This window comes from Scophthalmus maximus, chromosome 2 (genome assembly GCF_022379125.1).
Source record: "Scophthalmus maximus strain ysfricsl-2021 chromosome 2, ASM2237912v1, whole genome shotgun sequence".
Lineage (NCBI taxonomy): Eukaryota > Metazoa > Chordata > Actinopteri > Pleuronectiformes > Scophthalmidae > Scophthalmus > Scophthalmus maximus.
This window is the reverse complement of record NC_061516.1, coordinates 24,792,138-24,816,396: the sequence shown is the minus strand read 5'-3', so window position 1 is coordinate 24,816,396 and position 24,259 is coordinate 24,792,138. Positions and strand designations below refer to the sequence as shown.

At 44.0% G+C, this 24,259-nt stretch overlaps 1 protein-coding gene across 2 annotated transcripts; it reads right to left on the bottom strand.

Moving 5' to 3' along the window:
* Positions 1-214: 214 nt before the first annotated feature.
* On the bottom strand, positions 215-24,259 carry pof1b (POF1B actin binding protein). 2 transcript variants are annotated; one of them, XM_035624395.2, is made up of 12 exons: positions 23,546-24,259; positions 7,505-7,797; positions 7,178-7,211; positions 6,732-6,812; positions 6,041-6,133; positions 4,686-4,799; positions 4,165-4,317; positions 3,751-3,870; positions 3,509-3,640; positions 2,015-2,088; positions 1,455-1,569; positions 215-355 (listed from the first exon to the last, which is right to left on the bottom strand). In XM_035624395.2, exons 1-12 carry the CDS (start codon positions 24,035-24,037, stop codon positions 350-352), a joined length of 1,707 nt encoding a protein of 568 aa, XP_035480288.2. In that variant the 5' UTR covers positions 24,038-24,259; the 3' UTR covers positions 215-349. The 2 variants fall into 2 exon arrangements, with proteins under 2 accessions (XP_035480288.2, XP_047184795.1); XM_047328839.1 differs by having other exon boundaries at positions 243-399.

The window sequence follows — 24,259 nt, the reverse complement described above, 5'->3', positions numbered from 1 at the left end:
CTTGAAACTTCACCTTCAGTTCCCAATTGTCACTGCTGCTACATCGCTGCCTCCTTAATCCATGTCACAACCGACGGGCTGAAGTAGAGTGTGAAGAGATTTGGTCTTTGAATATAACTTTATGTATTCCCTTTTTAAATAATGAAAACAAAAAAAAGCCCCAATCAACAACACTCACCCCCAAACAAGCCCAATTTGGTCAAATCAAAGATCCGAATCAATGATCCCAAATTTAGGAGGGGAGACGGGGATTTCAACCGCCACCAACCCTGGGGGGCCCTGAGGACAAGGGAGGGGAGGGGAGGGGAGGACAAGCATGCAATGGGGGGGGGGTCTTCTTGTCGTTCAATCATTCCTGTCGGAGAGAAGCAGTGTGTCTTAAGGGCTTATAATGGTTTCCTGTTTAAAAAATAAAACACAGGTAGTTACTGTATGTTTACAGTCAGCTTAAAACAGAAAGAATGAAAATGTCTGGACATTAGACAAAGACAAAACAGCAGGAGGAGCAGTTTCCAACCGAGCAGAGAACATGATGTTTGTCTCATTTTGTGTTTTTTCTCATTTTGATACTCGCAGTCGTTTAAAGTTAAGTTACTGTACTGACCTGCCACGTGTGGTTGTAAAATACACTGGATGTTTTACACTGGGCAGGTTAATTCGCGGCTGAATAAGCTAACGCAACGTCTCAGACTGTGACCTCGTTGTTGGTCGTCCCGATGACACGTCTGTGCGAGACATTCCTGACCAGGATAGGGTTTTTTCTTTGCCCTCGTTCTGTTATATTAACATCTGTATTCATTGAAACTACTCAATTCTAATTATTAATGCTGATTTTATTTATTCATTTTGTTTGTTTGTGGTCATCTTCCTTTCCTCTTTCTAACAACTTCTGTTACCTGTACACGTGTAACTTTGCCGGCCTCTAGTGGTCATAAAAATCACGACAGTTTGTTTAAAAAAGGCTCATGGAATGTAATGCAGAGCAGATTAGATGAATTTAATTAAGAAATTACCTTCTAAAATGTTTTTGGACTATAGTAGTAGTATAGTTTCCCACCCCCCACCAAAGTATAACTCCAAGCTAAGAGAATTAAAGAGGAAGACTGAGGTTAGTTTTAAATTGCATCACTTCTGCCTGCCCTCCGGATTTTTCCAGGACCTAAAACGGAGAAGTTTGGAATCACTGCTGGCTGCGTTTTATGACAGACATAAACAGAGACATTTGGAAACGTCGACCCAGTCGACCGTGTTCACTTCCTGATTGGTTCTTATTAGTCACGACTCGACTACCAGCGGTGAAAATCACGCTGCCACTCTTACTTTTCACCATGGATGGTTCTCGCCGGTATTTTCTGTAACTAGGCAACCAACTGCGGAGTAGACAATCTGCTTCCCGTTACAATGACCGTGTTTTTTCATCTCCTGTTCGACTCCCCTCCCCGCTGGTGTCTTACCTGTTTGATCATCGCCCCACTGCTCTCGATGACGATGGTCTTGTCCTCTTTGATGGGTGAGGTGTACTGGTAGTCGTCGCTGAGCAGACCCAGGATGGGATACTGGTTCCTGTACCTACACGCACACGCACATAATTTTTGTTTTTTGAGAGTATCTGAAAACATTAAACTATTTAACAATAACAAGAGAAAATTGTTGAAATAAAATGGTTGAAACATAAATATGTAATGTTGTAGTGCTGCAACTAATGATGTTAAATTACCAATTAATCTGCAATTTTTTTGGGGGTGAAAACAGAAATAACTGAAAAATTTCATATGATTTTCATTATACTATAAAAAGTGAGACAAGGAAATGCAGCTAGGATTAAGAAACTGGGACCATTAAACTCCCATTTGCACTTTTGCTTGAAAAGTTCCTGAAACTTCATGAGTGATGATGAAAGTGACCGTTGAAAAACTTCCGTCCATCAGATAAATGGATGATCGACCCATCACTTCATCTCTATGGTACAGTGTGCATTGAATGTGATCTGTGACAGGTCGCCGTGGCGTCGCACCTCTTGGTGATGATGGTCTTGGTGAACTGGTTCTTGGAGCTGTCGTTTTTGCCCTGCATCAGCCTCTTGATCTCCTGAGGGGTCAGCAGAGGTCAAAGGTCAGCAGAGGAGACAGAACATTCGTAGCTTTGACTTGTTTGAGTAAAGTAAGGACTATACATCAAATCATCTTGTAACTTTTCGTCTCAGAATGTGAGACTTGGTTTTCGGCTCTTTTAGTAAAACAAATTGAGTTGTTCCTTTTTTTCTTCTTCCCTCGCACATCTCTCCATTCTGCTTCTGGAGCCGTGTTCTTTTTCCAAATCCCTTTAAATGCAAATTCAAAACTTGTCGCCGCCATCCGTGTGAGAAACTCCAGCTCGGGTGTGTGTGTGTGTGTGTGTGTGTGTGTGATGCCATCACCCTGCGGTTACAACAACATTCCTGAGGGTTAAATTAACTGACGGCCTGTTTTTAGACCTGGTCAGAATGCAATCGGACCTGAAAGGTGAAAACTCCAGAAACCAGAAGCCACACACACACACACACAGTTTTCCTGCGAAATAACCAACTGATCATGTGAATACTCGTTACGTTTGTCGCCGATTTTCCCAGGAAATAATTAGTGGATCCTGATGAAAAGAAAAATCTGGCATGTCCAGAGGAGTCATATCTATGAGATTGCAATTTGGTGCAGATCCAAATAAATAAATCAGACTCTAGAGAATTTAAAATACGGTTTCATTAGGGAGCCGTTGGGCCATGGCCTCTACCATGAGTGACATTCTTGTAAAGTTCCCATGTCCCCCCGACTTCAGGAATAAACAATGTTATCATAACTGATAGAAATAGTCAAAAATGAAATGAAAATATGTTTTATAATAAACGGGAATTAAGGGACCATGCCAGAGGTTTTTCACATGTATTGGCCCATTTCCTACAAATACCACGTTTTGCACCAATTAACCATAATTCAAACCCACTGCTTTGTTTAAGATTTGACATATATATATTCTGAGTTCTTTGTCAGATATTTATGGTCAGACTACACCCCCATCTGGGAAAACAATTTCGTTTTTGAGCACCACGAGCGCAATGCAGGGTGGTATGTATTGGTCTCTTTATGACCATTGGTTGTACACTACTTTTCACGATGCATTGTGGGATACAATGAGGCCGCTGTATGGGGCGTACGAAATTTCACTTAGCATTTGGACAAAATGGCGCGATTTCAGACACGGCCTCCATTTTGTCTGTGGTGACTAACACAACATGAGAGCATTTCATGAGTGTCTTGATTTGATTTTCATGCCAGTGTCTGTGTAAAACTTCTGGGTTAAAAAAAATTATATCTTTAAACACTATTTGTTTTTTTTAGGAGCTGAAACATAACAAAAAACTCTGGTATGGTTCTTTACGGTCGCCTTAATTCTTGGTTGTCCAACCTAATCTTCTCCCCGGGCGACTGTAAAACGCTTGTCTGAAGAGTGTTGGTGTGTGTGTGGTGTCGCCGACCTCCTCCTGCCGGGTGATGGTGGTCTGCCGCTGCTCCAACATGGCGAGCAGCTCCGAGATCTTCAGCTGGAGACTCCGGTCTGAGGACGACTTCTCGCTGCTCACCTCCGTCTGGATGCGCGTGATCTGGGTCTGGAGGCAGAGCGGAGATGGGGACGAGGAGCATATGTGAAGAAATATTCTGCCCGTACAACCCTTAGGCATAAATGTGCAGATGGTGGTTGCAAACATTTGATTCTCACCCTCAGCCTCTGGATCTCCTGGTCTTTTTCCTGTCTGATGCTGCTGAGCTGGTCCTTGTACTGGCGTGACAGCTCCTCCGTCTTGATGTGCAGGGTGGTGCTGCTGGCCTGACCCGACAGCTGGACGACGGAGGGAGAAAAGAAAATCATCAGGACTTCCGATTATTATTTTGATTTCCCCCTCCTCAAGATTCAAACGTCTCACGTGGCTTTTGTGCGAAGCCGCCACAAACATTTCACTTTGCCTCCAGCAGCAACATTTATATGAAGCCCTTTTGTTCCCTCTGCTCTGTCAGAATAAAGTTGCTTGTTTTTTAACAGAATTTCTTAGAGTTTGGATTAAGCCTTTGCTAATTCTTCTTCCAAATACTTTCTTTGTGTCCTCATCTGTTTCCCTTCGGGCAGCGTTTGTACCTTCTGTCGAAGCATCTCGTTCTCCTTCTCCAGCGCCCTCATCCTTCCCTCCAGCTCTTTGACCTTGAACTCGCGGCTCGAGTCGGTGTTGCGGCTGCTCATCAGCTGGCTCTCGAGCGAACGCTGGGAGGCGCTGGTTTCCTTCAGGGACAGCTGGAGAGGGAACACACACGAACACGTCAATAACACGTCTTATCGGTACCACAGAGAATACATCTTCAGTGATGTCGTCGATGACTTCTAGCTTCAACTTCAAACCAAATACTTTGAAGGAACATCCTCATATTTATGTCTACTTGTGGATGTGATTCAGAAATAATGTGACCCCCCCACCCCCCCCCCCCCCACACACACACACACACACACACACACACACACACACACACACACACACACACACACACACACACACACACACACACACACACACACACACACACACACACACACACACACACACACACACACACACACACACACACACACACACACACACACACACACACACAGGTGTGCAGTACCTGCAGCTGTCTGTTGTTCTCCCGGACGGCCTCCAGGAGGCTGTCGTACTGCCGAGCCTGGTCCGCTTTGAAGCTCAGGTCTCGCTCCAGAGACTCTTTCTCGCTCTCCAGACACTGCAACACCACAGACAGGAGGTTGTTCATGCCAATTATGATACGATCAATCAATCAATCAGTCAATCAGTCAGGTCATTTCATATCAATTTCCTCCCTTGAACATCTTGTGTAACACTGGATAAGTTGTGTTTCTCCTCTGCTCACATTGTTCACATGCTTGTTGTCTGATTGGACGGAAACATTAAAGACTCCATCAAACCACAAGAGGAATTCTTGACTCTACTACATCTGGCCCGACGCCCGCACACGTCTGGTTTGATTTAAATGATCTGATTAACGCACACACACGACTGTGAGAAGCTCACGACGTGACGATCTGACACCGACTGCTGCGGAAATCTGGATCTGCATGGGCACGTTTTATTCGTGAAACCCGAACGCCCTGATGCTCCGACGCGTCGTTTGATCCATTTCACTGTTTTAAATATTTCTATACAATAAAAAAATATATTCAGATTCCCCTCCCTCTGCAAAAGCCATGAGCCGCGTTTGACTTTTCAGAAACTCTGAGGGTTGTTTCTCTGTATTTGTTCAGGAGAAGGAAGAAGAATAAAAGTGCATTGACGCAACGTTTTCACCGATGCTAATACCAGAATTTAAAAAGTTTAAAATCTAAATGTAAATGGTAGAAAGTGACAAAACACAAATACTAAAGTACTTAATTAAGAACAATGCCAAGTGTAAGTAAGACACGAATATTTTGTATTTAATTCTGATGTTTTTTAGTTTTTTTAACTTCACTGCATTTATTTGCTCCAACAATTAGCAACATTGCAGACTTGTACAACTTTAAATTAAAACCAAATCGAACGGCTACAACATTAAAGTGCTGAAAACCGGGGTAGTAAGACGGGGAAAGGTCCCTTCTGCACGTTTCTTTTTATATTTGGGTCAATTTGGCTACAAATATTTTCGATTTCACAAAGTATAATGTTGAATGAGGGATTTTTGCTCATGGCAAACATTTTCTTTTTTGTCATTTGATCACTTTCACATGAGAGAAGGTCTAACTCTTCTGTCCTACTGAAGAAAGCCAAACCATTAAAATTTGAGGAGTTGGGTTCCTAATGACTTCTGTCGACCCGTCCCGGAGGATCTGATTGGACGCTGCTTGCGTGTTTGCTTTCTTTTCCTTTTTCTGCTCTCACCATGTCGTCGAACCGGAGGCGCCGGCTTCTTTTGAAAGCGACAGTAACTGTTGAGAGAGTTTGTCGTCAGGCGGCGGCGGCGGCTCTTACCCGCAGGTCCTCGGACATGTGCAGCAGCTCCTCTCTCAGGCTGCTGAAGGTGGCCAGCAGCAGGCGCATGCTCTTATCGGCAGTGAGACGAGTCTAAGACGGGGAAGAGGAAGAGGAAGAGGGGTCAACGTGAAGCCCCGTGTTTTACAGTAAACATGAATCACACCAACATATTCAAGATTCGTTGACAGTTTAAAAAAACATGACCGTGTTTTGACTCCGTTGCTGGAATTACATCTGCAGTTGTAAATCGTAGATAATTAGTTTGTGATCATATGTACGTGTGTATGTAAAGTTAATAAATTCTTTAAAACAGGTTTGTTCATGTCTGTGATGATACATCTTTATATCTTTGCTGCATTAACGATCATTCATTACTATTTATGAATCATGGGTTATGGGTGATCGTAGGACAAGTTAAATCAGTGACAAACACACTAGAAAACACTTATTTTCACATATTGATTTTACACGGTGGGATTTGAAGAAAAACCTCAGGTCAAACTGAGGGAATTAATCTAAAACGATTCAAATAACAAATCTACAAAGTGCAACACGAATGACGTCAGATTAATACAACAATACACCTGTATGAATACAGTATCTCAGAAACTGGTCTAAGGCGAGGTCTGTTGCTATTGTTGACGATGTTGATTCAGTGAATTTGATTTGCTCAGATTCGGTCACTCACCTGCAGCAGGTAGCGGATTTGTTGTTTGGTCAATTCCGTGGCTCCTTTGGGAATCAGAGCTTCCACCTCCTCTTTCTCCACCTGAGGCAAATGGAACAGGTGAATGAAATTCCGTCTCGGACAGTGAAGAAAGATCCTTTCATTTTGGACAAATTTTGAATTTTTTGAATTACAGGACATACAAAGTGGAGGGTCAGTGTGAAACAGTGAATGATCCAACAGCTAAACAGAGGTGAGACAATATTCTAACATTCAGCCATAAAGTGTGAACCGCAGATTTGGTTTTCGTCCTGTTTCGTCCCTCGGACTGCGTTTACAACCGTTTACAACCGTTTATGAATTTATTTTTCCGCTTCTAAGTTGAATTTGAGGTTTTCTCTGCTCAGATTTATTCATTGTGTGTGTGTGTGTGTGTGTGTGTGTGTGCGTGTGTGTTTGTTTCTCACCTTGTAGTCATTGCTGGGATCCAGCTGGTGTTTCCTGTAACACACAGAGAGGAAAGACAAAACAATGAGGACGTGAACATGACGGGAGAGAACTGTGTGTGTGTGTGTGTGTGTGTGTGTGTGTGTGTGTGTGTGTGTGTGTGTGTGTGTGTGTGTGTGTGTGTGTGTGTGTGTGTGTGTGTGTGTGTGCGCGTGTGCGCTGAGTGATTGATTGAGAGGCTCACGTCCTCAGTGGCTGTGAAAGGTTGGAGGAGGATTACGATTTTATGGTTAAACTCTCAGTCACAGGACAAAATGACACACGCACGAGCACTTCCCAACACTCACTGTCCTCTGATCTTGGACACGTGCTCCGAGATGCAGGAGTGGATGTCGCAGTTCTTCCTGTAGACGTCGGCCAGCAGCTCGCCGAAGTACCGCGTGTCCATCTTCACCGGCTGCGGCCCCTCCCTCAGCTCCGTCCCCACCACCGTCCGGGAGATCCGCTCGATGGCCGGCGGCGGCTTCTGCTGTATGATGTTGACGATCTCCACCTCTTCCACCTCCACCTCCTCCCCGCCGCCTTGTTCTTCCTCCTCCTCCTCCTCCTCCTCCACCACCACCTCCTCCTCCTCTTCCTCCTGGAGTAAAAGAAAAAGAGGGAGAGACAGATTTAGACCCACCGTTTGTGAATCAGTTGTGACCCTTCGAGGGACGGCCTTCCAGGCTGCCATTGGTTTCTCAGGAGTTTAGTACAAGAAATAAAAGTCCCCTGCGTTTGATTTCCGTCATGCCGACTTTCACTGTTCTCACAGTTGGATTATGGTCAATGTGCCTATGCAGCTTTAATGTCTGCAGGAAATAATGCAAATAAAATGTCTTTGTTCATACGTCAAATTACTCTAATGTCCCGCCGTGACACTGTTCTGGTTTTTCCGACTCCCCACCGGGTTTTGGGGGGATTTGCAGGTCCAACAGTGATCTCGAGCTCATATTCGGGGTTCCGGTTCATACCAAAGGTGTAACAAGTGGTCGCGGCAGCTTTTGGAATCGCGTCACTAAAAACATTCTTCCGCAACAATTATTCGGCCTTTTCACTTATTGGGCCGAACAATTTCGGTGCGTTCGGTGCATCCCTACAACCAAACTGTGGAAAAACCTATTCCTTGTGGAGGTGGATTCCCCATGACGAAACAGGGAAGGTTCTTCCTACAACTACAAAGCTCTTTTTGCTGGAAGAACTCTATAAAGGGCCGCGATCGAACCAAGACGAGCAGAGCCCGAGTTCACGAGGATCTCCACCTGCTGCTTCGCGTACTTCACCCTACACCTGATCTGAGCCAACCACGCCCATCGCCTCCTCTTATCTACATGTGGCAACAGAGCGGAGTCAAACACTAGGCGCTAACAAACACTCAAAGCAGTTGCGTAACCTGTTATCTGAGGCCCACGCGGAGCCCGAGCCGCCTGCCGTGTTGAACACCTTCACTCTCTACAAACACCGGCCCGTCAGAGTCTTTGTTGGCCGACGCATGACAGACCGGGGGGGGGGTCAACACAAACATGATTGATAATATTTGTCTAGTCTTGTTTAAAAGCTCTTTTCTCATGCTGCTTCTCTGAGGTGCCGTGGTGCACGTTGTGACAAAGCCGGCTGTAAAAAAAAAAAAGCCCTTCATGAATCATTTCATTTCAGTTACACCCAACGGACATCAGCTACCGTCTTGTAGCAACAAGACGGCGTCATCTGTCAAACTTTTCTTTTTTTTAACTTTAGGGAAGACCGGTGAGGGATTAAGTTTCATAAAGAGAAATGAATGAAGTTTGTCAGTTGTTGTTTTTTGGTGTGGAAGGCAGGTTGGCCTGGGTCTGTTGATCTATACGTTCTGCCTGAATTAATCTTTGGGTCTTAAAGCTCATTTATCACAGGGTGCAGCCGTTTCAGTTGCAGGCCCGCACAGCCTCTCAACGCAATATATCTTAAGAGCTGTTGGACAAGTTTAGTGTAAAATAATGACCTAGTATGTGGGTTGCTCTAATTGGAGCCATTCATATTTTCTAAAAGTATGTCACCGACTACCTGCACCGACACTAAATCACCTGCTGCACTTACACAGCTATCTGAAATCTAAAGCGGCATTAAAGTTTTTAAATGTTCCTGAAGCAAAACCGGTTCCCGAGTCAGTTGAAGGCTCAGTTTCCCTTTTTCAGCTCATGATCTCTAGTGGCTACACTAAACGATCTTGATAGTTTGCTCCCTGTGTACTAAAGAGATTCGTTTGAATCATTTAAAAACTTCAGGAGAGGGAGAAATTAAGGGAAATTAAACTAAATATATATTTAATATCTCTCTGAATAAACAAGTCACCCACTGGTGGTTGGTTCAACTTGGTTTTTATCTCGGTTTCAGCCAAGAAACAGAAATATTTTGTCCGGTGTCATGTCTCATCAGGAATCCCCAAATTCCACAGGAGCCGGGGTGAAGAAGACTGGGAGTCAGCGTTTCCCACCAAGAGAAGTTTACACTACTGTGCCATTGGACGGCCTCCAAGAACCACATGGAGCGACACTTAAGTATCGTGTTCAGCTTGTCTGGGGAGATTCTCAGGCTGCCTACACACTAAGAAGTTTTAGAAGGCATCACTCTTTGTTTACGCCTGGCGTCCATACTACTGCTTTTCTTTTTGGGGGGGCGGGGGGACATTTGGGAAACCCACTGCCCCGTCTTAGTTTAAAAACTCAAGGTTGTGTTTTAGTCTGAACGGGCAGCGATAAGACTTTTGGAAATGATAATGCAGACATTAAAATGCTCTTACTGATTCTTCCTGGGTTTTATGAATTGTGAAGTATCCTATCGTGTGACCCTTTTCCAGAAGTTGGAGAGCTGACAATATTAGTCTGGGACAATTCCCGTGGGTATGCGGATGTCCACAGTATGTTAACGGTATATGGAGGTAAAACATTGGAGGGCCGACTCCTCATGTCAGGACTCGGCAGTTTACCTACACCTGAAGGATTAGGGACGAAGGGGGACAGGTGGTTTGAAAGAGACGTAAAAGAGGCCTTAAGTGTCAGAGCCCGAGAAACCATCCCTCAACAGACGAAGCCACATAATCCCCCCAACCCACAATTATGTCTCCTATTATGCCTCTTGAGGATATTTAACAACCATTCACACTTGACCTCCACCGACAGTTGTGACAACAGCCAGGAGCGCTGATCGTGACAGAGGTTAAGTACCTATTCTACACGTTCAGTTCCTGTTGCCACCGTGTCAGAGAGGTTCTGTAGTCAGTGGGTAATGTTATATTTGACTGTATTATACTGAGAAGTAAACTGGTTATAATCTTTTGTCCACTCTTTCTAATTCCAGCTGCTCCAATGTGAGGAATTGCTAATTTGATCTGTTTTGCATTAGAGTAAACTGAACCTCTTTGTAATTTATAGATGTCGTCTCATGCTGTGAGTTACTAGAATAGAGGATCAAGTTAAGGTTGATATGTTCCTGATTCGCTGGTAGTTCCGAGTATGAAGAAAAAAACAACAACGCTACAGATGCCAAAGTTCCCCGTTCCCCTCTGTTGTTTCATATTGTTTCTGAATGGCATGGCCCCTTTGTGCTTCCTGTATAGCCGACACTCGTGCAGCAGCACCAATGAGAGAAAGACTAAACAAGTTATGTCATCACTACCAGTAAACACTGGCACAGGAGATGCAATCTTATCTAAAAGGGAAAACAGAGAATGAAAGAAACTAAGGAAACTACGAAGAATGAAACGGGCAGCGACGCGGCGATAACCCAAACAGGCTCAGGTTTTGTAAACGGGAGCATGAAGCAACTCAGTGGGAGAAGACCGACACTGAAAGACGCTGTTAGGAATTGGATTCCTGCTTAGCGCCATTTCAAATCCGGTGTATTACAAGCTTTGAGAGAAAAATCTGTTGGAAATCAAGCTCAAAGCTTGACCCTGAAAGCACCAAAACAACAAATCATTAACGGTAAATAAAAGAACATATGCTTGACATTAATAACTTATTAAGTTGTATTGACTTTATCGAAGACACGGGAGTGAGGTTGTAATTTCAAATCCCGTCTTTCTGCAGCGACCGTGAGGTGAAAACTGAAGTTACAGTCTGTAACTTTTAGGGATTGCATATACAAAAGAGAAGAGAGGCAGATTGCAACAGACGAGATAAGGAGTGTGTGATCACATGGAGGTGGGTGTGTCGCAGCGCTGCAGGGCTGTGGCTGCCACGGCAACATGCCTGTCATTCCTGCAGAGAAAGGGAGAGCGTGGAAGACAGACAGACCTGAACCACGCTCTGTTTTCCAACCAGCTGATTCCAGTTCCGTCGAAGACACGGTGCTTTATGTTCGCTATGTTGTCATCTGTCAAAACTTTATATGTTATCGGCTTCAGATGTTGTCAAGACATGACAAGTAGAAGCTGACGCCTTAGAGGAAACATAATTTCACGTTGATATTTAAGACTAGGCCTTCAAAATCCAAGGCCTCTTCAATGTTCTACTCCTACTGGCTGCAGGGATTATCTAACTTATTTCCTCTGTATTTCCTGGAATTGCCAGCGGAAGGCGACTCCACTGGTTGTTTCTGTAGAAGTCTAATGAGAAACATGACTCTACTTCTCACTTGATGTAAAACGCCAGGAAACATTTTCCTGCAGAGTTTATGGTTCAATCTCTGGTTTCGAGTCTGCGTTATGTTCATTTTGTAGATGATGGTTCGTTTCGCATTGTAGCGTGGATACAGCGTGATTGACAGCCGGTACCGTCCAATCAGTGCATGGTTGCAGTGGACGAGCTCTCAGTCAGACCACACCCCCTGCTCCTACGTCTGGTTGCGGGGGGGGGGGGCGGAAACAAGATGGCGCTGCGAGACTCAAAGCTTCCAAAATGGCAGCTCACAAACCAACGGGTGACGTCACGGTGGGTCGCCAGTTTTGTGGGACATACGACAATGAGTGATCAATACTGTGAGTGTGAACCAATGGGCAGGATGATTGTGAAAATAACTACTTGTGCAGGTTTGGGTCACCGATGAAGATGCAGAGTAGCTCGTAGTTTTCCCTTCTGATATCTATACTGCATGAGAATAACCTCAAGAAAACTAAAATCTATTCTCTGGGTTCAGAGTATACTTGCATATGTTGCCATCAGGACTCTGAGGGCCGCTCAGCTGTGAGGCCTCTTGTTTAGTCCGGCTGGGGGGAAGGTGGTGGTGGTAGATCCGATCAACTCTGACAGAGTTTAATATGCAGCTGACCTGCAGACAGACGCTAAATTCCTGGGAACGGCCGCAGCACTGAGCTCATACCGCTGTGTAGAATGTGTGGGAGGATGACAACGACCTCATGATGAGAGGTAAGCAGGTCAGAGCTGCTGAGTGTGTGTGTACACTTGTTCTTATGAACCTGTAGGGACTGGTGGTCCCCCACAGGACCACGGGTTGACGCTTGGCCTTTAGGGCTCAGGTAACGATAAGGTTAAAGGTTAAGGCATCATTTAGTTATGATGATTCAGGTTGGAGTGAATGGGGATTGCATTATGTCAATGAGCTGTCCTCCTGGGGATAGGGAAACAAAAATGTGTGTGTGTGTGTGTGTGTGTGTGTGTGTGTGTGTGTGTGTGTGTGTGTGTGTGTGTGTGTGTGTGTGTGTGTGTCTCACCTAGAAAGGAGTGACAACTGAGAAGGTCGAGGTCAAAGGAAGCACAGAAAAGTCATTTCAGTCTAAACTCCGTTCTAAAACCTCCCTAAACCTAAAAGAACCTAAAATATACATAATATGGTGTCTGTATATTTCCAAAAAAAAAGTAAAGATGAAGGCCAGAGCACGAGGATGACGTAATAAACTTTGGGAAATCCCTGACAAAAGTTGCATTTAAAAAAAAAAAAGGCAGAAATAAAATCACAGAATTGGCACATTGAACGATCATTACCTTACTCAATAATAATAATAGGATAAAAATCATTGAAGCTCTGAAGAACTCAATAAGCAGTTTCACTAAGTTAATGACAGAATTCCACACTGCTCCTGAGTTTTCAAGCCCCTAAATCGGAGGGTTCTGGGAACGTCCCCATAAAACCTCTGGGGTTATTGTTTTTAGTCTGGACGACCGGAAACAATGACGCAGACACTCACATTCTCATCAGTCACTACATATCCCTCCCTGATTCGTCACGCTCCTATCAAATGATCTTTGTGATAGCCGCTAACCCTAATATTTTGTGTATTTAAAATGCACCAGGAGTGTTAGTACGGATGAAGATTGTTTCTGACAGCGAACACTTTTTGTTTTAATGGTTTGGACGCAGCCTCCTTTTCCTTCCCCTGCGGGAGGTCAAACCCTGTTTACATGTGACGAGACTTGAAATGACAACATATCACAAATGTTCATACCTGGTATAAACATTCTAAGTGCGTCAGTTCACACTCGGTGTTAAAATGCATCTCCGCTCGTGTCCCGAGTGACCACGTGTGAAGGGATCTCACTTCCCCGCTACATCGTCGCTGTTTGCAAAAAAGACCAAATGTGTTGGGGGGGGGGGGGTTTTTAGCCATGTGCGACTATGTCGGATGGGTCTGATGTCACTGCGTTTGTGTGTGTGAATCAATTCTCTGCACACAGCTTTGAAATGAAATGAAATCAATAATGAAAATAAAAGACTAAATCAATATGTGGCAATGAGTCTTAAGATTGTGCCACAAACGGAAGAGAAATGTCATTGAAAAGTATATTTTCGGTTTCATTATGAAACTGTAGCAGGTCAGAGGACGATCAGAAGGTGAACCATCTACACTCACTTCTCCATCCTGTGTGAACGCAGAATACCAAAGGACCAGTAACTCAATATCTAACCTGAATACATCATCACATCACCTGTGTGTGTGTGTGTGTGTGTGTGTGTGTGTGTGTGTGTGTGTGTGTGTGTGTGTGTGTGTGTGTGTGTGTGTGTGTGCGTGCGACTCAGGTAACACTAGAGAGAGAACAGAGTCACCTTACCACACACAGGCTCTTTGTGTGTGTCTCTGAGTGGCTGTACTGCAAAACATCCTTTTCTCTGTGTGTGATTCACTGTGGCAGTGAAGTAGGAACATTAGATGTCTGATCCCACTGTAAGTTTTTGTACTTTTTCCAGTATTTTCCATAGTAAAGTTTCACTTCCCCCTCTCCTCCAGTTACCTGTTATATTCTTTATCATGCAAAGACACATAAACATTTTTTTGTTTGATGCTGTAGAACAAAAAGGGGATTAAAGACATGAAAACAATACTTCCATTAACAACACACACCATGCCAAGGTCGGCACGAAGCCAGAAATCACACCACAGTTTTTCTTTTGACAAACCTTTTCCCCAAATATAACATGGCTCCATTTACTTAACCAGAGATTCTGCTTGGGGACATGTTGCATGAACGAGCCAATCAGAAGCCTTGCAGGCGCAGGATGTATCGTTTCTTTGGAGGAGTCCGAAAAATTGGGGCAGATTCATTTGTTTTGAAAATTATGTTTGATGAGACGGAAAGTCACTCGCTACCGACTTGGTTTTGGCAGAACAATGACATGAAACAATTCACTCTACTTCACAAGCATAACTTTCACAACCGACAATTGTATGAAGTTTAAAAACGCCACAAACTATGTGCGGATACAAACTGGTTGCACCACAGGGCCATAACTCAGCTCCAACCCCCTGCGTGACAGCTTCAGAAATGTCAGCGTTTGTCGGCAACAGACTGGTAAGCAGCCGGCGTACAGATGTGATGAGACAAAAATACATACGTGTGCATCGCTCGTGTACAGCATGTGTACAACTTTCACAAGTACTGGCTGCGTGTGAGACTCAAAATACCGTGACATGAGATATTGAACATTTTCTAAAAGCCACTACCAAGCACGGATGAGGTGCAGATGTGACGTTGTTGCAAACCGGCATTTCAATTTTTATTTCCTGCACAATAGTGATGAAAGTATTAAAGTTATTCCCGACAGACTCACTTTATGGAAAAGTGCTGATTTAATTAAAGCCGCGTTTCCCCGTTTGGCTCGGAATCTGTCGGGGATTCTGGAGAGATTTGCTCCCTGTAAACATTAAGAACATGGCGTCCCATCCAGTGTTCTCGCCTCACCACAATGTGACCTGTTATTAACTCTGAATGCCTCACATATCCCGCAGTGGTGAGAAAGGCGTCTTGGGGAAGCAGCGGATCAGAGACAAACAACAACCAAAAAGAAATACAACGCTGAAAGCGCCACTCTCGGATACAGTTTGTAAAACTCGCATTAATCCTTGAATCCGTGGTCTAATCCGGGTTGCAGACGCCGCCGAGTCGTTCTCAAACAGAAAAGTCTCAGATTTCACCCTTCCTCGCAGCAGCAAGCATGTCCGTCAACACGCCGTCCTGCGTAAATCACACTTAAACCTCAACCTGCTTCAGAAATATCTAACACCTCTCATCACTCAACTTGTCTAACTCCTCTCCTTTACCAGAGCACTCGCCGTGACCGTGACCTCCACTGAACAGGCTGTTTACACAGTGTGAGACATCTAATGGTTTATCTCCCGTCTAAAAAGAGCCCACAGATCGACGACAAGCTTCACTGAACCTCAGCCGTCGACTGCTGTTGAACCTGCTGCTGAAAAAGACGGGAAGCGAATCATTAGGGATGTTAAGATACATTAGAGGGGCTGCACGGTGGCGTAGCACTTTTCGCCTCACAGCAAGAAGGTTCTGGGTTCGAATCCCGGTTCAAACCGACCAGGGCCTTTCTGTGTGGAGTGTATGTGGCCCCGCCTCTCGCCCAATGTTAGCTGGGATTGGCTCCTCTAACGCTACACAACCAGAAATCACTTCTTCTTCCGTCACATTCAATGTGAGTGCATCGGTGATTAATACGTTTACTCAGAGAGTCTTTTAGCCGGTGTGCCGGTGTGTGTTGACTTGTGGTCCCCACAGGTAAAAACTCGGTTTCGGGGACTCAGGAATGCATTATGTCATCGGTCGTCCCCTGCGGCGGTAGTGAAAGCTGAGCCTCCTGACACCTAACAACACTTCAGCTTTCACTGCAGCCTCGGATTCGTTTCAACCATTTCCCTCCAACACGCACACATTTTTAAGCACTTCATCCCTGTCGGCGTCGCGAGTGGCCCACGTTGTGAGAAACGTCGAGGGCCTCACGGTTTCATAAATAGCAACTCTGTCATCCTGCTCAACAGCAAAGTAACATCTGATGCCGTCACCAAAAGAATAAATGATACTTAAAAAAAGAAAAGAAAGATAAATCAAACAAGGAGATTCACTTCCTGTAGGTGAGGCCACAGGTGTGGCCAGCGTGTTTCCGTAGCAACCTATCATAATCAGATTTTGTCCTTGGCAAACCATAAAATCTTTTTAATTTTTTGCCCGTTGCCTCTTCTAGAGAAGCTGATTACTGTCTGAGGTCTGACCGCCCAGACGGTTTTCTTTAAGTTGTACCTGTACACAAGACCAGGCAAGTCGGAGCAGAAAGGAAATTAGAGGCAGCGGTGGCTCAGCAGATTACGTCACAAAACTTCTCATAATTCAAAGATAATGTCATATGTTTCTATTCACTCCATGCACAATAAATGCACCAATGTTCCCCCAAAATCCCAGCCTACAACTTTATCTGATCCTGCCTCCTGTTTGCTACGGTTTCATTTGTGGACTTTTGAACCGAGAGTGTTGTCGAAACACGTTCCGGGTCTTATCTGTCCCTATTGATTTATTGCGTTTTTACTGTATTTGAAACGACCTCACTGTAGAAAAAAAAAAAAGAGATGGAGTGAACTGTGCAGGGAGAAGAAAAGAACTCAAATAATCTCAACAGGGCGAGTTATGAATAATAACTGATCACAATTTGAGCCATTTAGAAAAAAAATTGACATAAAACAGTTCCTGGTTCTCGAATGTGACGATTTGCTGCTATTCTCCGTTTTAAATCTTCAAAAAATAACAGCAATACAAACAAAAGAATATTGTAATGGACATTTTTCTCTATTTCCTGAACGTCTTGTACACAAAATAATTAATCCAAAAAACTTGTAACGGTTAAAACAATAATGAAAATAATTGTAAATTGCAGCATTTGTGACAAACCACCTTTACAAATTGATCACTTCCGCAGATGGAATTTCTTAATTTGGGAATAGGTCTTCACAAAAGTTATTTGAAGGTGTGTTTTTTTTTTCCCCTCACCAGACGTTTTGAGGACAGACTTGCAGATGAGAGCGTCACCACAAAAAACAGTTACGATTTCTTTGGAAACCCACGGACGACTCTTTGTCAGTTCGTGCCAAGACAAACGGGCATCAAAGCGCCGCCGTGGCCGCTATGAATCAATGAACCGCCCTGTTTTGACAACAGCTGCGTACATGACGCTGCAGGTTCAAATCAAAAGGAATGTGCCCGCCCAGAGCAAAGGCCTGTGGGAAGTGGCCGGCGGACACACCTCGATTTTTGCTCCCACCCTGAAACAGCGTTTTGTGACAGTTGAAGGAGCTGTGATTTTGAACAAAGTGTTGTTGTAACACTGCGAATGTGGAAGCAGGGCGTCGCTCCACCCACACACACACACACACACACACACACACACACACACACACACACACACACACACACACACACACACACACACACACACACACACACACACACACACACACACACACACACACACACACACACACACACACACACACACACACAAAGACAAGTTCCCGCGTTCAAGTTCCATGCTGATCAATCTGTGCAGAAGCCTCTTCCAATTCCATTCCTCAGTTTATAGAGAAACTCGACACGACACTTCTACGGTTCAAACCACAAATCATTCCGTCACGTGCTCAAACCGCAATTTACCAACCCGGAGACGCAATCATCACGAGAGAGGAAGACGACTCGACTTGTACAGGATTTCTCAGTGAGAATTGTGCTGTTGTTGATTTGCATATCAAAAGACATTAAGACATGCGGCTGCCCTCAGATCTATTCAACAACAAGATATATGATTCTAGAGGTATAAAAAAAAAACACCCACATCGTAGAATATCAAGAATATCAAGTGAGATAAAGCTGCTCCAAAAGCCCGGTGCAAATACGCCTGGCGTTAAATAAAAATCAAAGGGAGGAGGCTCAGATTGGTTCATTTCATGTTACGCCCAAAAGGTCGTTAAAATAAAAGCCCAGAGACTTCGAGACTGAGCGCGTTCTATTGTAAGAATTCAATGCTGGTTTTGGAAACATGTAGGATAGTAACCAAAATGTTGTGTGGCAACAAATACAATATAGAGAGTAGGCGCTGCATGTCTCAGCAGATTCACAATCATCTCTCTTTGAAATGTAGCCCTCTTTTTTGGGGTTCTTTGACATTTGAGAAGTTGTCTTTTTATGAAATGTCAAAAAAAAGCGACTTTCGCGGAATAACATGTTTCTTAAAAGTATAAAAGAAAAAAAATTACAAATTTGGGAGCAGCACTGAAACTCTGGTAATATCAGATTTATATAATTTATTCATTATGATGATTATTGTGAATGTTTCAACATCATATGAATGACTATACGTCCACAAAATATGATCAATTAAATGCTGATTCAAAAAAAGTAGCTATATGTAATTTATAGTGTTAAACTGCAAGTCTTTTTATGCTTCATCAAACTGAAACGATCACTTGTGCCCTAATGTTGAAAATTCTGTGGAAGATGTTTGAAGTTGTGCATCATGTCTCACTGCCTGCGCGTTCTACCCAAAGCGAAATTAAATTACATATCTCCATACTAGTTCTCAGAGTAATTTAAGATACTGCGGACGAATTTGTAGCATTCGTGGGTTGAAGTCTGCACATTAAATCCTTTTCCCCTTCCACAGTCGCTGTCGCTGCCGAGCAGACGCAGCACTTCACGTCTTCCAGCTCACTTCCTCTGATCGTCTTGAGTGACATGTTCCGACAGCGGGATCACCCTGAAACTCGCCGGGACAGGTTACAGACTCGTTTGTCTGCGGGATAATGTTTGTCGTGTTCACAAAAACCATTGACAGTTTGTCCGCGGAGTCGAAGTTTTATTATCTCATGTATTGTATCACGAAAAACAATAAAACCAAACTAACTTGTCTAAACTAAAGTTAACTAGACTTTACATAGTTTTTTGCTCCAGTGGGTTTATACCAAGTGCGTGCGTGCGTTTGTGCGTTTGTGTGTGTGTGTGTGTGTGTGTGTGTGTGTGTGTGTGTGTGTGTGTGTGTGTGTGTGTGTGTGTGTGTGTGTGTGTGTGTGTGTGTGTGTGTGTGTGTGTTTGTCCTTGCCTCCTCAACACTTGGCTGGACAGGACTGGACGACTGGCTGAACACCGACGAAGAATTCCTGCTGTTGCTCTGTAATCACAGACAAAACGGAGCGAAAACGAAGGAGGCGGTGAGATTTCAACAGGAAATGATCGACCTCGCTCTGCGTAGCATCGTCTTTAAGCATTTGATTACTTTAAAACCCACACGACTGATTCAATAAAAAAAAAAAGTTTGCTTTTGACTCGCACGTTAAACATATATAATCGTCTCTTATCTCAACTTTGGAGTATCACGCCGTAAGAGTTTATTTCCTAGTAAAAATCAATGGGTTGGAACCGTCCACACAGTTGGTCCAAGAAGCACTTAGTGAAGAGGAACCCTGTTAAAAAAAAGGGTGACTTGCCCTGAAGATAAAACGTATTCCGTCTTATTCATCTTCCACTTCACCTGAATTGGACTTGAGTAACTCGAGACTTGACTTTCCGCTCCATCTGATAAACTTAAAGAACCCCTCCAGTCACGTTTTAAAGTATATAAAAAGAATCTGCTATCCCTAATATTTTGTTTCACATTGTTTACCCCCCAAAAGAAGTTTAAAAAAAACCTTCTGAAATGGGGCTGGAAAACCATCCACTCTCTCTCCCTCATTGAGGAATTCTGAGACTATGAGTATTCATGATATGCAAATAACACAGGCCCCGCCCACCACAGCTGCTCGCGCTACGTTGACCGGTGGAAGAATGTGCGCAACAAGATGGCTAGCGGCAACATCGGCGACATTCAGCCATAAAACTTTCATGAACTGCTAATGCTAACGATAACTGTCTGCTGACACACCTGCCGTCCTCTAGTGGTTGCTAACTGTTAATGCTAACTGTCTGCTGACACACCTGCCGTCCTCTCGGGGATGCTAATGCTAACGCTAACTGTCTGCTGAAACACCTGCCGTCCTCTCGGGGATGCTAACTGCTGATGCTAATGCTAACTGTCGGCTGACACACCTGCCGTCCTCTCATGATGCGCTGCCTCTGCTGCACTGGAAGTTTCCAGTTTCTTTGCCCCACATTTGCATATTGGACAGAGATTGGTTTCCTGTATTTGTGACGTTCCAAATCTAGCTTTGCCCCAGGATTCGTTTGAATTTCAAATTGCACAGAAATCTCCTCCTCCAGGTGAGGAATGTGAAAACACCTCTACAGTGACAACATGTGCTCGAAAAAGACGGGGACTTTAAGCTACAGAATCAAACTTCCACGACAGCTTGAAATGTAAATATATACTTAAAAATAAAACGACACCTCCAGCCAATCATAAGGAAGCATTTTTGCATGACATGGTAAAATATCTATGAGACAAAAAATGAAGATAGTGGACAAGATGTGTTGGCTCAACTCAAGGTATTTGCATGGGGAATAGAATGAGACCTCTGCTCAGTCTAATTCAGCAGAGATAATCCAGCCAGGTGGAGGAATGTGTTTGTCTTTTCAATGACAGGGTGTGCCACCTCAGCAGAGTCAGACCGGGTGTGGCACCACGTCTCCACCAAACACTTCAGGACAATTCGGTTCCGACTGCGGAGACGCAGACGGCAGAATTCAGCCGAAAAGAAACTATCAGCGAAGACAAAAAGAAAAGTAGTGACGACTCTCAGCCGCACTCAACACAAGAAATACATTGTATATAATTAGGAGCTGAGCGAACAGGGAGACTTTTCTTCTTCTTATTATTATTTTTGACAAAGCTAAATACGGGAAACAGACGAGGGAAATGTGGGAGTGAAGATTATCCAAATGTTTCCAGGCTACAACACAGACCTTGTATTAACCAGGCCAGGGGGCAAAGGCCGAGGCAACCAGGAAGTGATTATCAGCGCAGGGAAGTGTTCACTAGTGAAACTGAGGCAACTCACATAAACCAGGTGAAAGCACGTTAACAGGTTTATGAGCCTGAGGCCTGAAGCAGAGTGAATCCATCGTCCTGAACAGTTATTAACGCCACAGGTTTATGTTGGCAGTGACATGGCGTCTACTATATCAGTCAAGCGGTAAAGCGCAGGAGTGGCAAGAGTTTCTTAATCCATCAGAGAATGTAAACAGGTGATGTGAATTTCGCCAGAGGAGGGAAGAGACAGAACACAAACCAGTTCATGGAGACAAATTCTTTTCTTTCTTTCTTTCTTTCTTTCTTTCTTTCTTTTTTACACCCGTGCCAATAGATTAGCTCAGTTTCGGTACCGATACTGACAGAAAAGAAAAGCAGGAGAGGAAATTTACCGAACTTGAACCAAGAGAAATGTTTAGTCTAAAATTAGCAGTGTTCCGACTTCAAACGGGAGGAATCTGAAGAAACTATTTGCAATATCGATCAAATATTCTTTTGAATTTCCCCAGATTCGTCGATTAATCGGTTTGTCGGTACAGTTTGTCAGAAAACAGTGAAAAACGCACAGAATAATTTCCCATCAAACCCACAGTGACGTCAGCAAATGCAAACGGTCCAAAACCCAAAAGATATTCAGTTCACTATCATGCACGACAGAGAAAAGCATCACTTCCTAATGTGAGAAGCTGGAACCAGGAAACGTTAACAAAAAAAATAACATGACTGTTCGACAATCAAAATATTAAATATTCTGTAGAAAAGACTTATTGATTAATCGACTGATTGCTGCAGCTCAAGACGACATGTGACAAATGTCATTGGTACCTGATCAGAATCAAAAGATCTAATATATATATATATATATATATATATATATATATACACACATAATACATTTTTTTCAGTTCCTGAGGCTGTATAGCGGTATGAGCTCATTCTCATTCCCTTTCCTGTGAGTTTTTTTAAGTCGGCAAATTCAATTCGTAGAAAATGTCACTTATTTTAGAATAAATTGCACTTCATAATGAAAAAGAGAGAGAAAAAGTCAAAGGTCTTTCGTTACGTTGCGTCTTTCCTGTCCACCTGTTTATCTCTGATCTCAGGCTCTGGAAACTGACTTATCATTTCATTTTATCATATCATTTCGTCACACTGCTGATGTTATTCGTAATGGCGGCAAAGTGCCTCACACACGCTATCCTCGCCCTGCAGCCGAGCACCTCCCCGCTCCCGTGACTGAAGACAGGTTGTGAGACTGACGGACGGGTTAATGAGCTGGGTGTGTTCATTACCAGGCCCAGGCCGGCGCTCGAAACAGAAGCTACAGATGTGAGACAGATGTGTAGACGACATTTACACACCAAATCAACTGCTCAAGGGAATCCAAAAGAGAAAGACATCACGACACCAGAGAAGGCTGGAGTCTGACACCTCAACAATATAAAACTATACAGAGAATTCTCTTGGTTATTTCTAACAGATGATTTGCAATTGACTCAATTATCTGCAAATGTGTGTTCATTTTGCTTAATTTAAATTTTTCAAGTCATATTTCCTCGTGTTTTTTTTCTTCAGAAATACTAAATTGATCCAGGTAGGAAATAGGGTTTCGCTACAGTTTCTCCAACCAAGAATAGAAGTATAAAAAGTCCTGGAGAATCACAATAAAAAGATATAAGAAGTCTGCAGAGATATGTGTATTATACTAAATAAACAGAATAAGAATATGCAAATATGTATTATGAAGTCAATGCAACAGCTGAAACATAAACAATAAGTAGGTATTTTATGATTCAACTTTACAAAACAAGGACATTTGTGCATTTAACAGATGTTTTTTTTAATCTACAGTGGTAGTTTAAAGATGCTTGTTCACTTTAGTAAATCGAGTATCACTTTATATGTTGGTAGACACCGATCATATTATACAAGCTCTGTCTCTGACACTGAGGACAAACTGTCTGACTCTGACTTTGGCACTGAAAAAGGTTGTGTTCCTGATTTGATGATGATGATAATAATAATAATATGGTACAATATATAATAACAATACTACTAATAATAATAAATTCAATTTATAGAGCACTTTTCATTGCTAGAAGCAATCTCAAAGTGCTACTATATAATGGAATAGGTCTGAAACGAGGCTTTCCAGCAGGACAGGAGGCTGCTCCGGAGGGACTCACCTCCACCGTCTGCTGCTGCAGGTACAGGATGTCGGACTCCTGGCTGCTGACGCTCAGGCGGGGCAGAGTCTGCAGGTACATCGGGGACACGCACTGCACCATCGGCTGCTGGATCACGGGCTGCACCATCTGCTGCACCATGGGCTGCTGCATCACGTAGTACGAGTGCTGCTGCTGCTGCTGCTGCTGCTGCATGGCCTGTTGCACCGGCACCAGGTAGCGCACCGTCTCGTACGAGCCATTCTGCACGGCCTGCACCGGGGACACGGTCTGCATCGGGGACACCGACCTGGCCGAGAACACCGAGCTGGTCACCTCCGGGGAGGAGACGTTCACGGTCCGGTAGGTCATCTCCGGGGCGGAGACGTTCAGGGTCCGGTAGGACGCCTCCGGGGCGGCGACGTTCAGGGTCCGGTAGGACGCCTCCGGGGCGGCGACGTTCACGGTCCGGTAGGACGTCGTCGACGTCTTCTGGCTCGTCCGCAGAGACATGTCGAACGAATCCGAGGAGCGGATCGGATCGGATCGGACCCCCGAAAGGAAAAAGAAAAAGAAAACAGAAGGAGCAGAACTTTTAAAGTGAGTTTGTCGAAGCGCAGTTAATCGAGTTCCCGCGGTTTCAGCGGAGAGGTGGACGGCTTCACTTCCTCCCGGAGGGTCCGGTTGCAGGAATCTTCTCCACCGAAAGTTTAGAGCAAACTACGGAGGAAGACG

Coding starts and splice junctions, on each gene's coding strand:
- pof1b (XM_047328839.1), bottom strand. CDS start 24,037: ATGTCTCTGCGGACGAGCCAGAAGACGTCGACGACGTCCTACCGGACC. Junction 7,212..7,504: donor GTGTCCAAGATCAGAGGACA/GTGAGTGTTGGG, acceptor TGTGTGTTACAG/GAAACACCAGCTGGATCCCA. Junction 3,641..3,750: donor AGGAGATCCAGAGGCTGAGG/GTGAGAATCAAA, acceptor CTCTGCCTCCAG/ACCCAGATCACGCGCATCCA.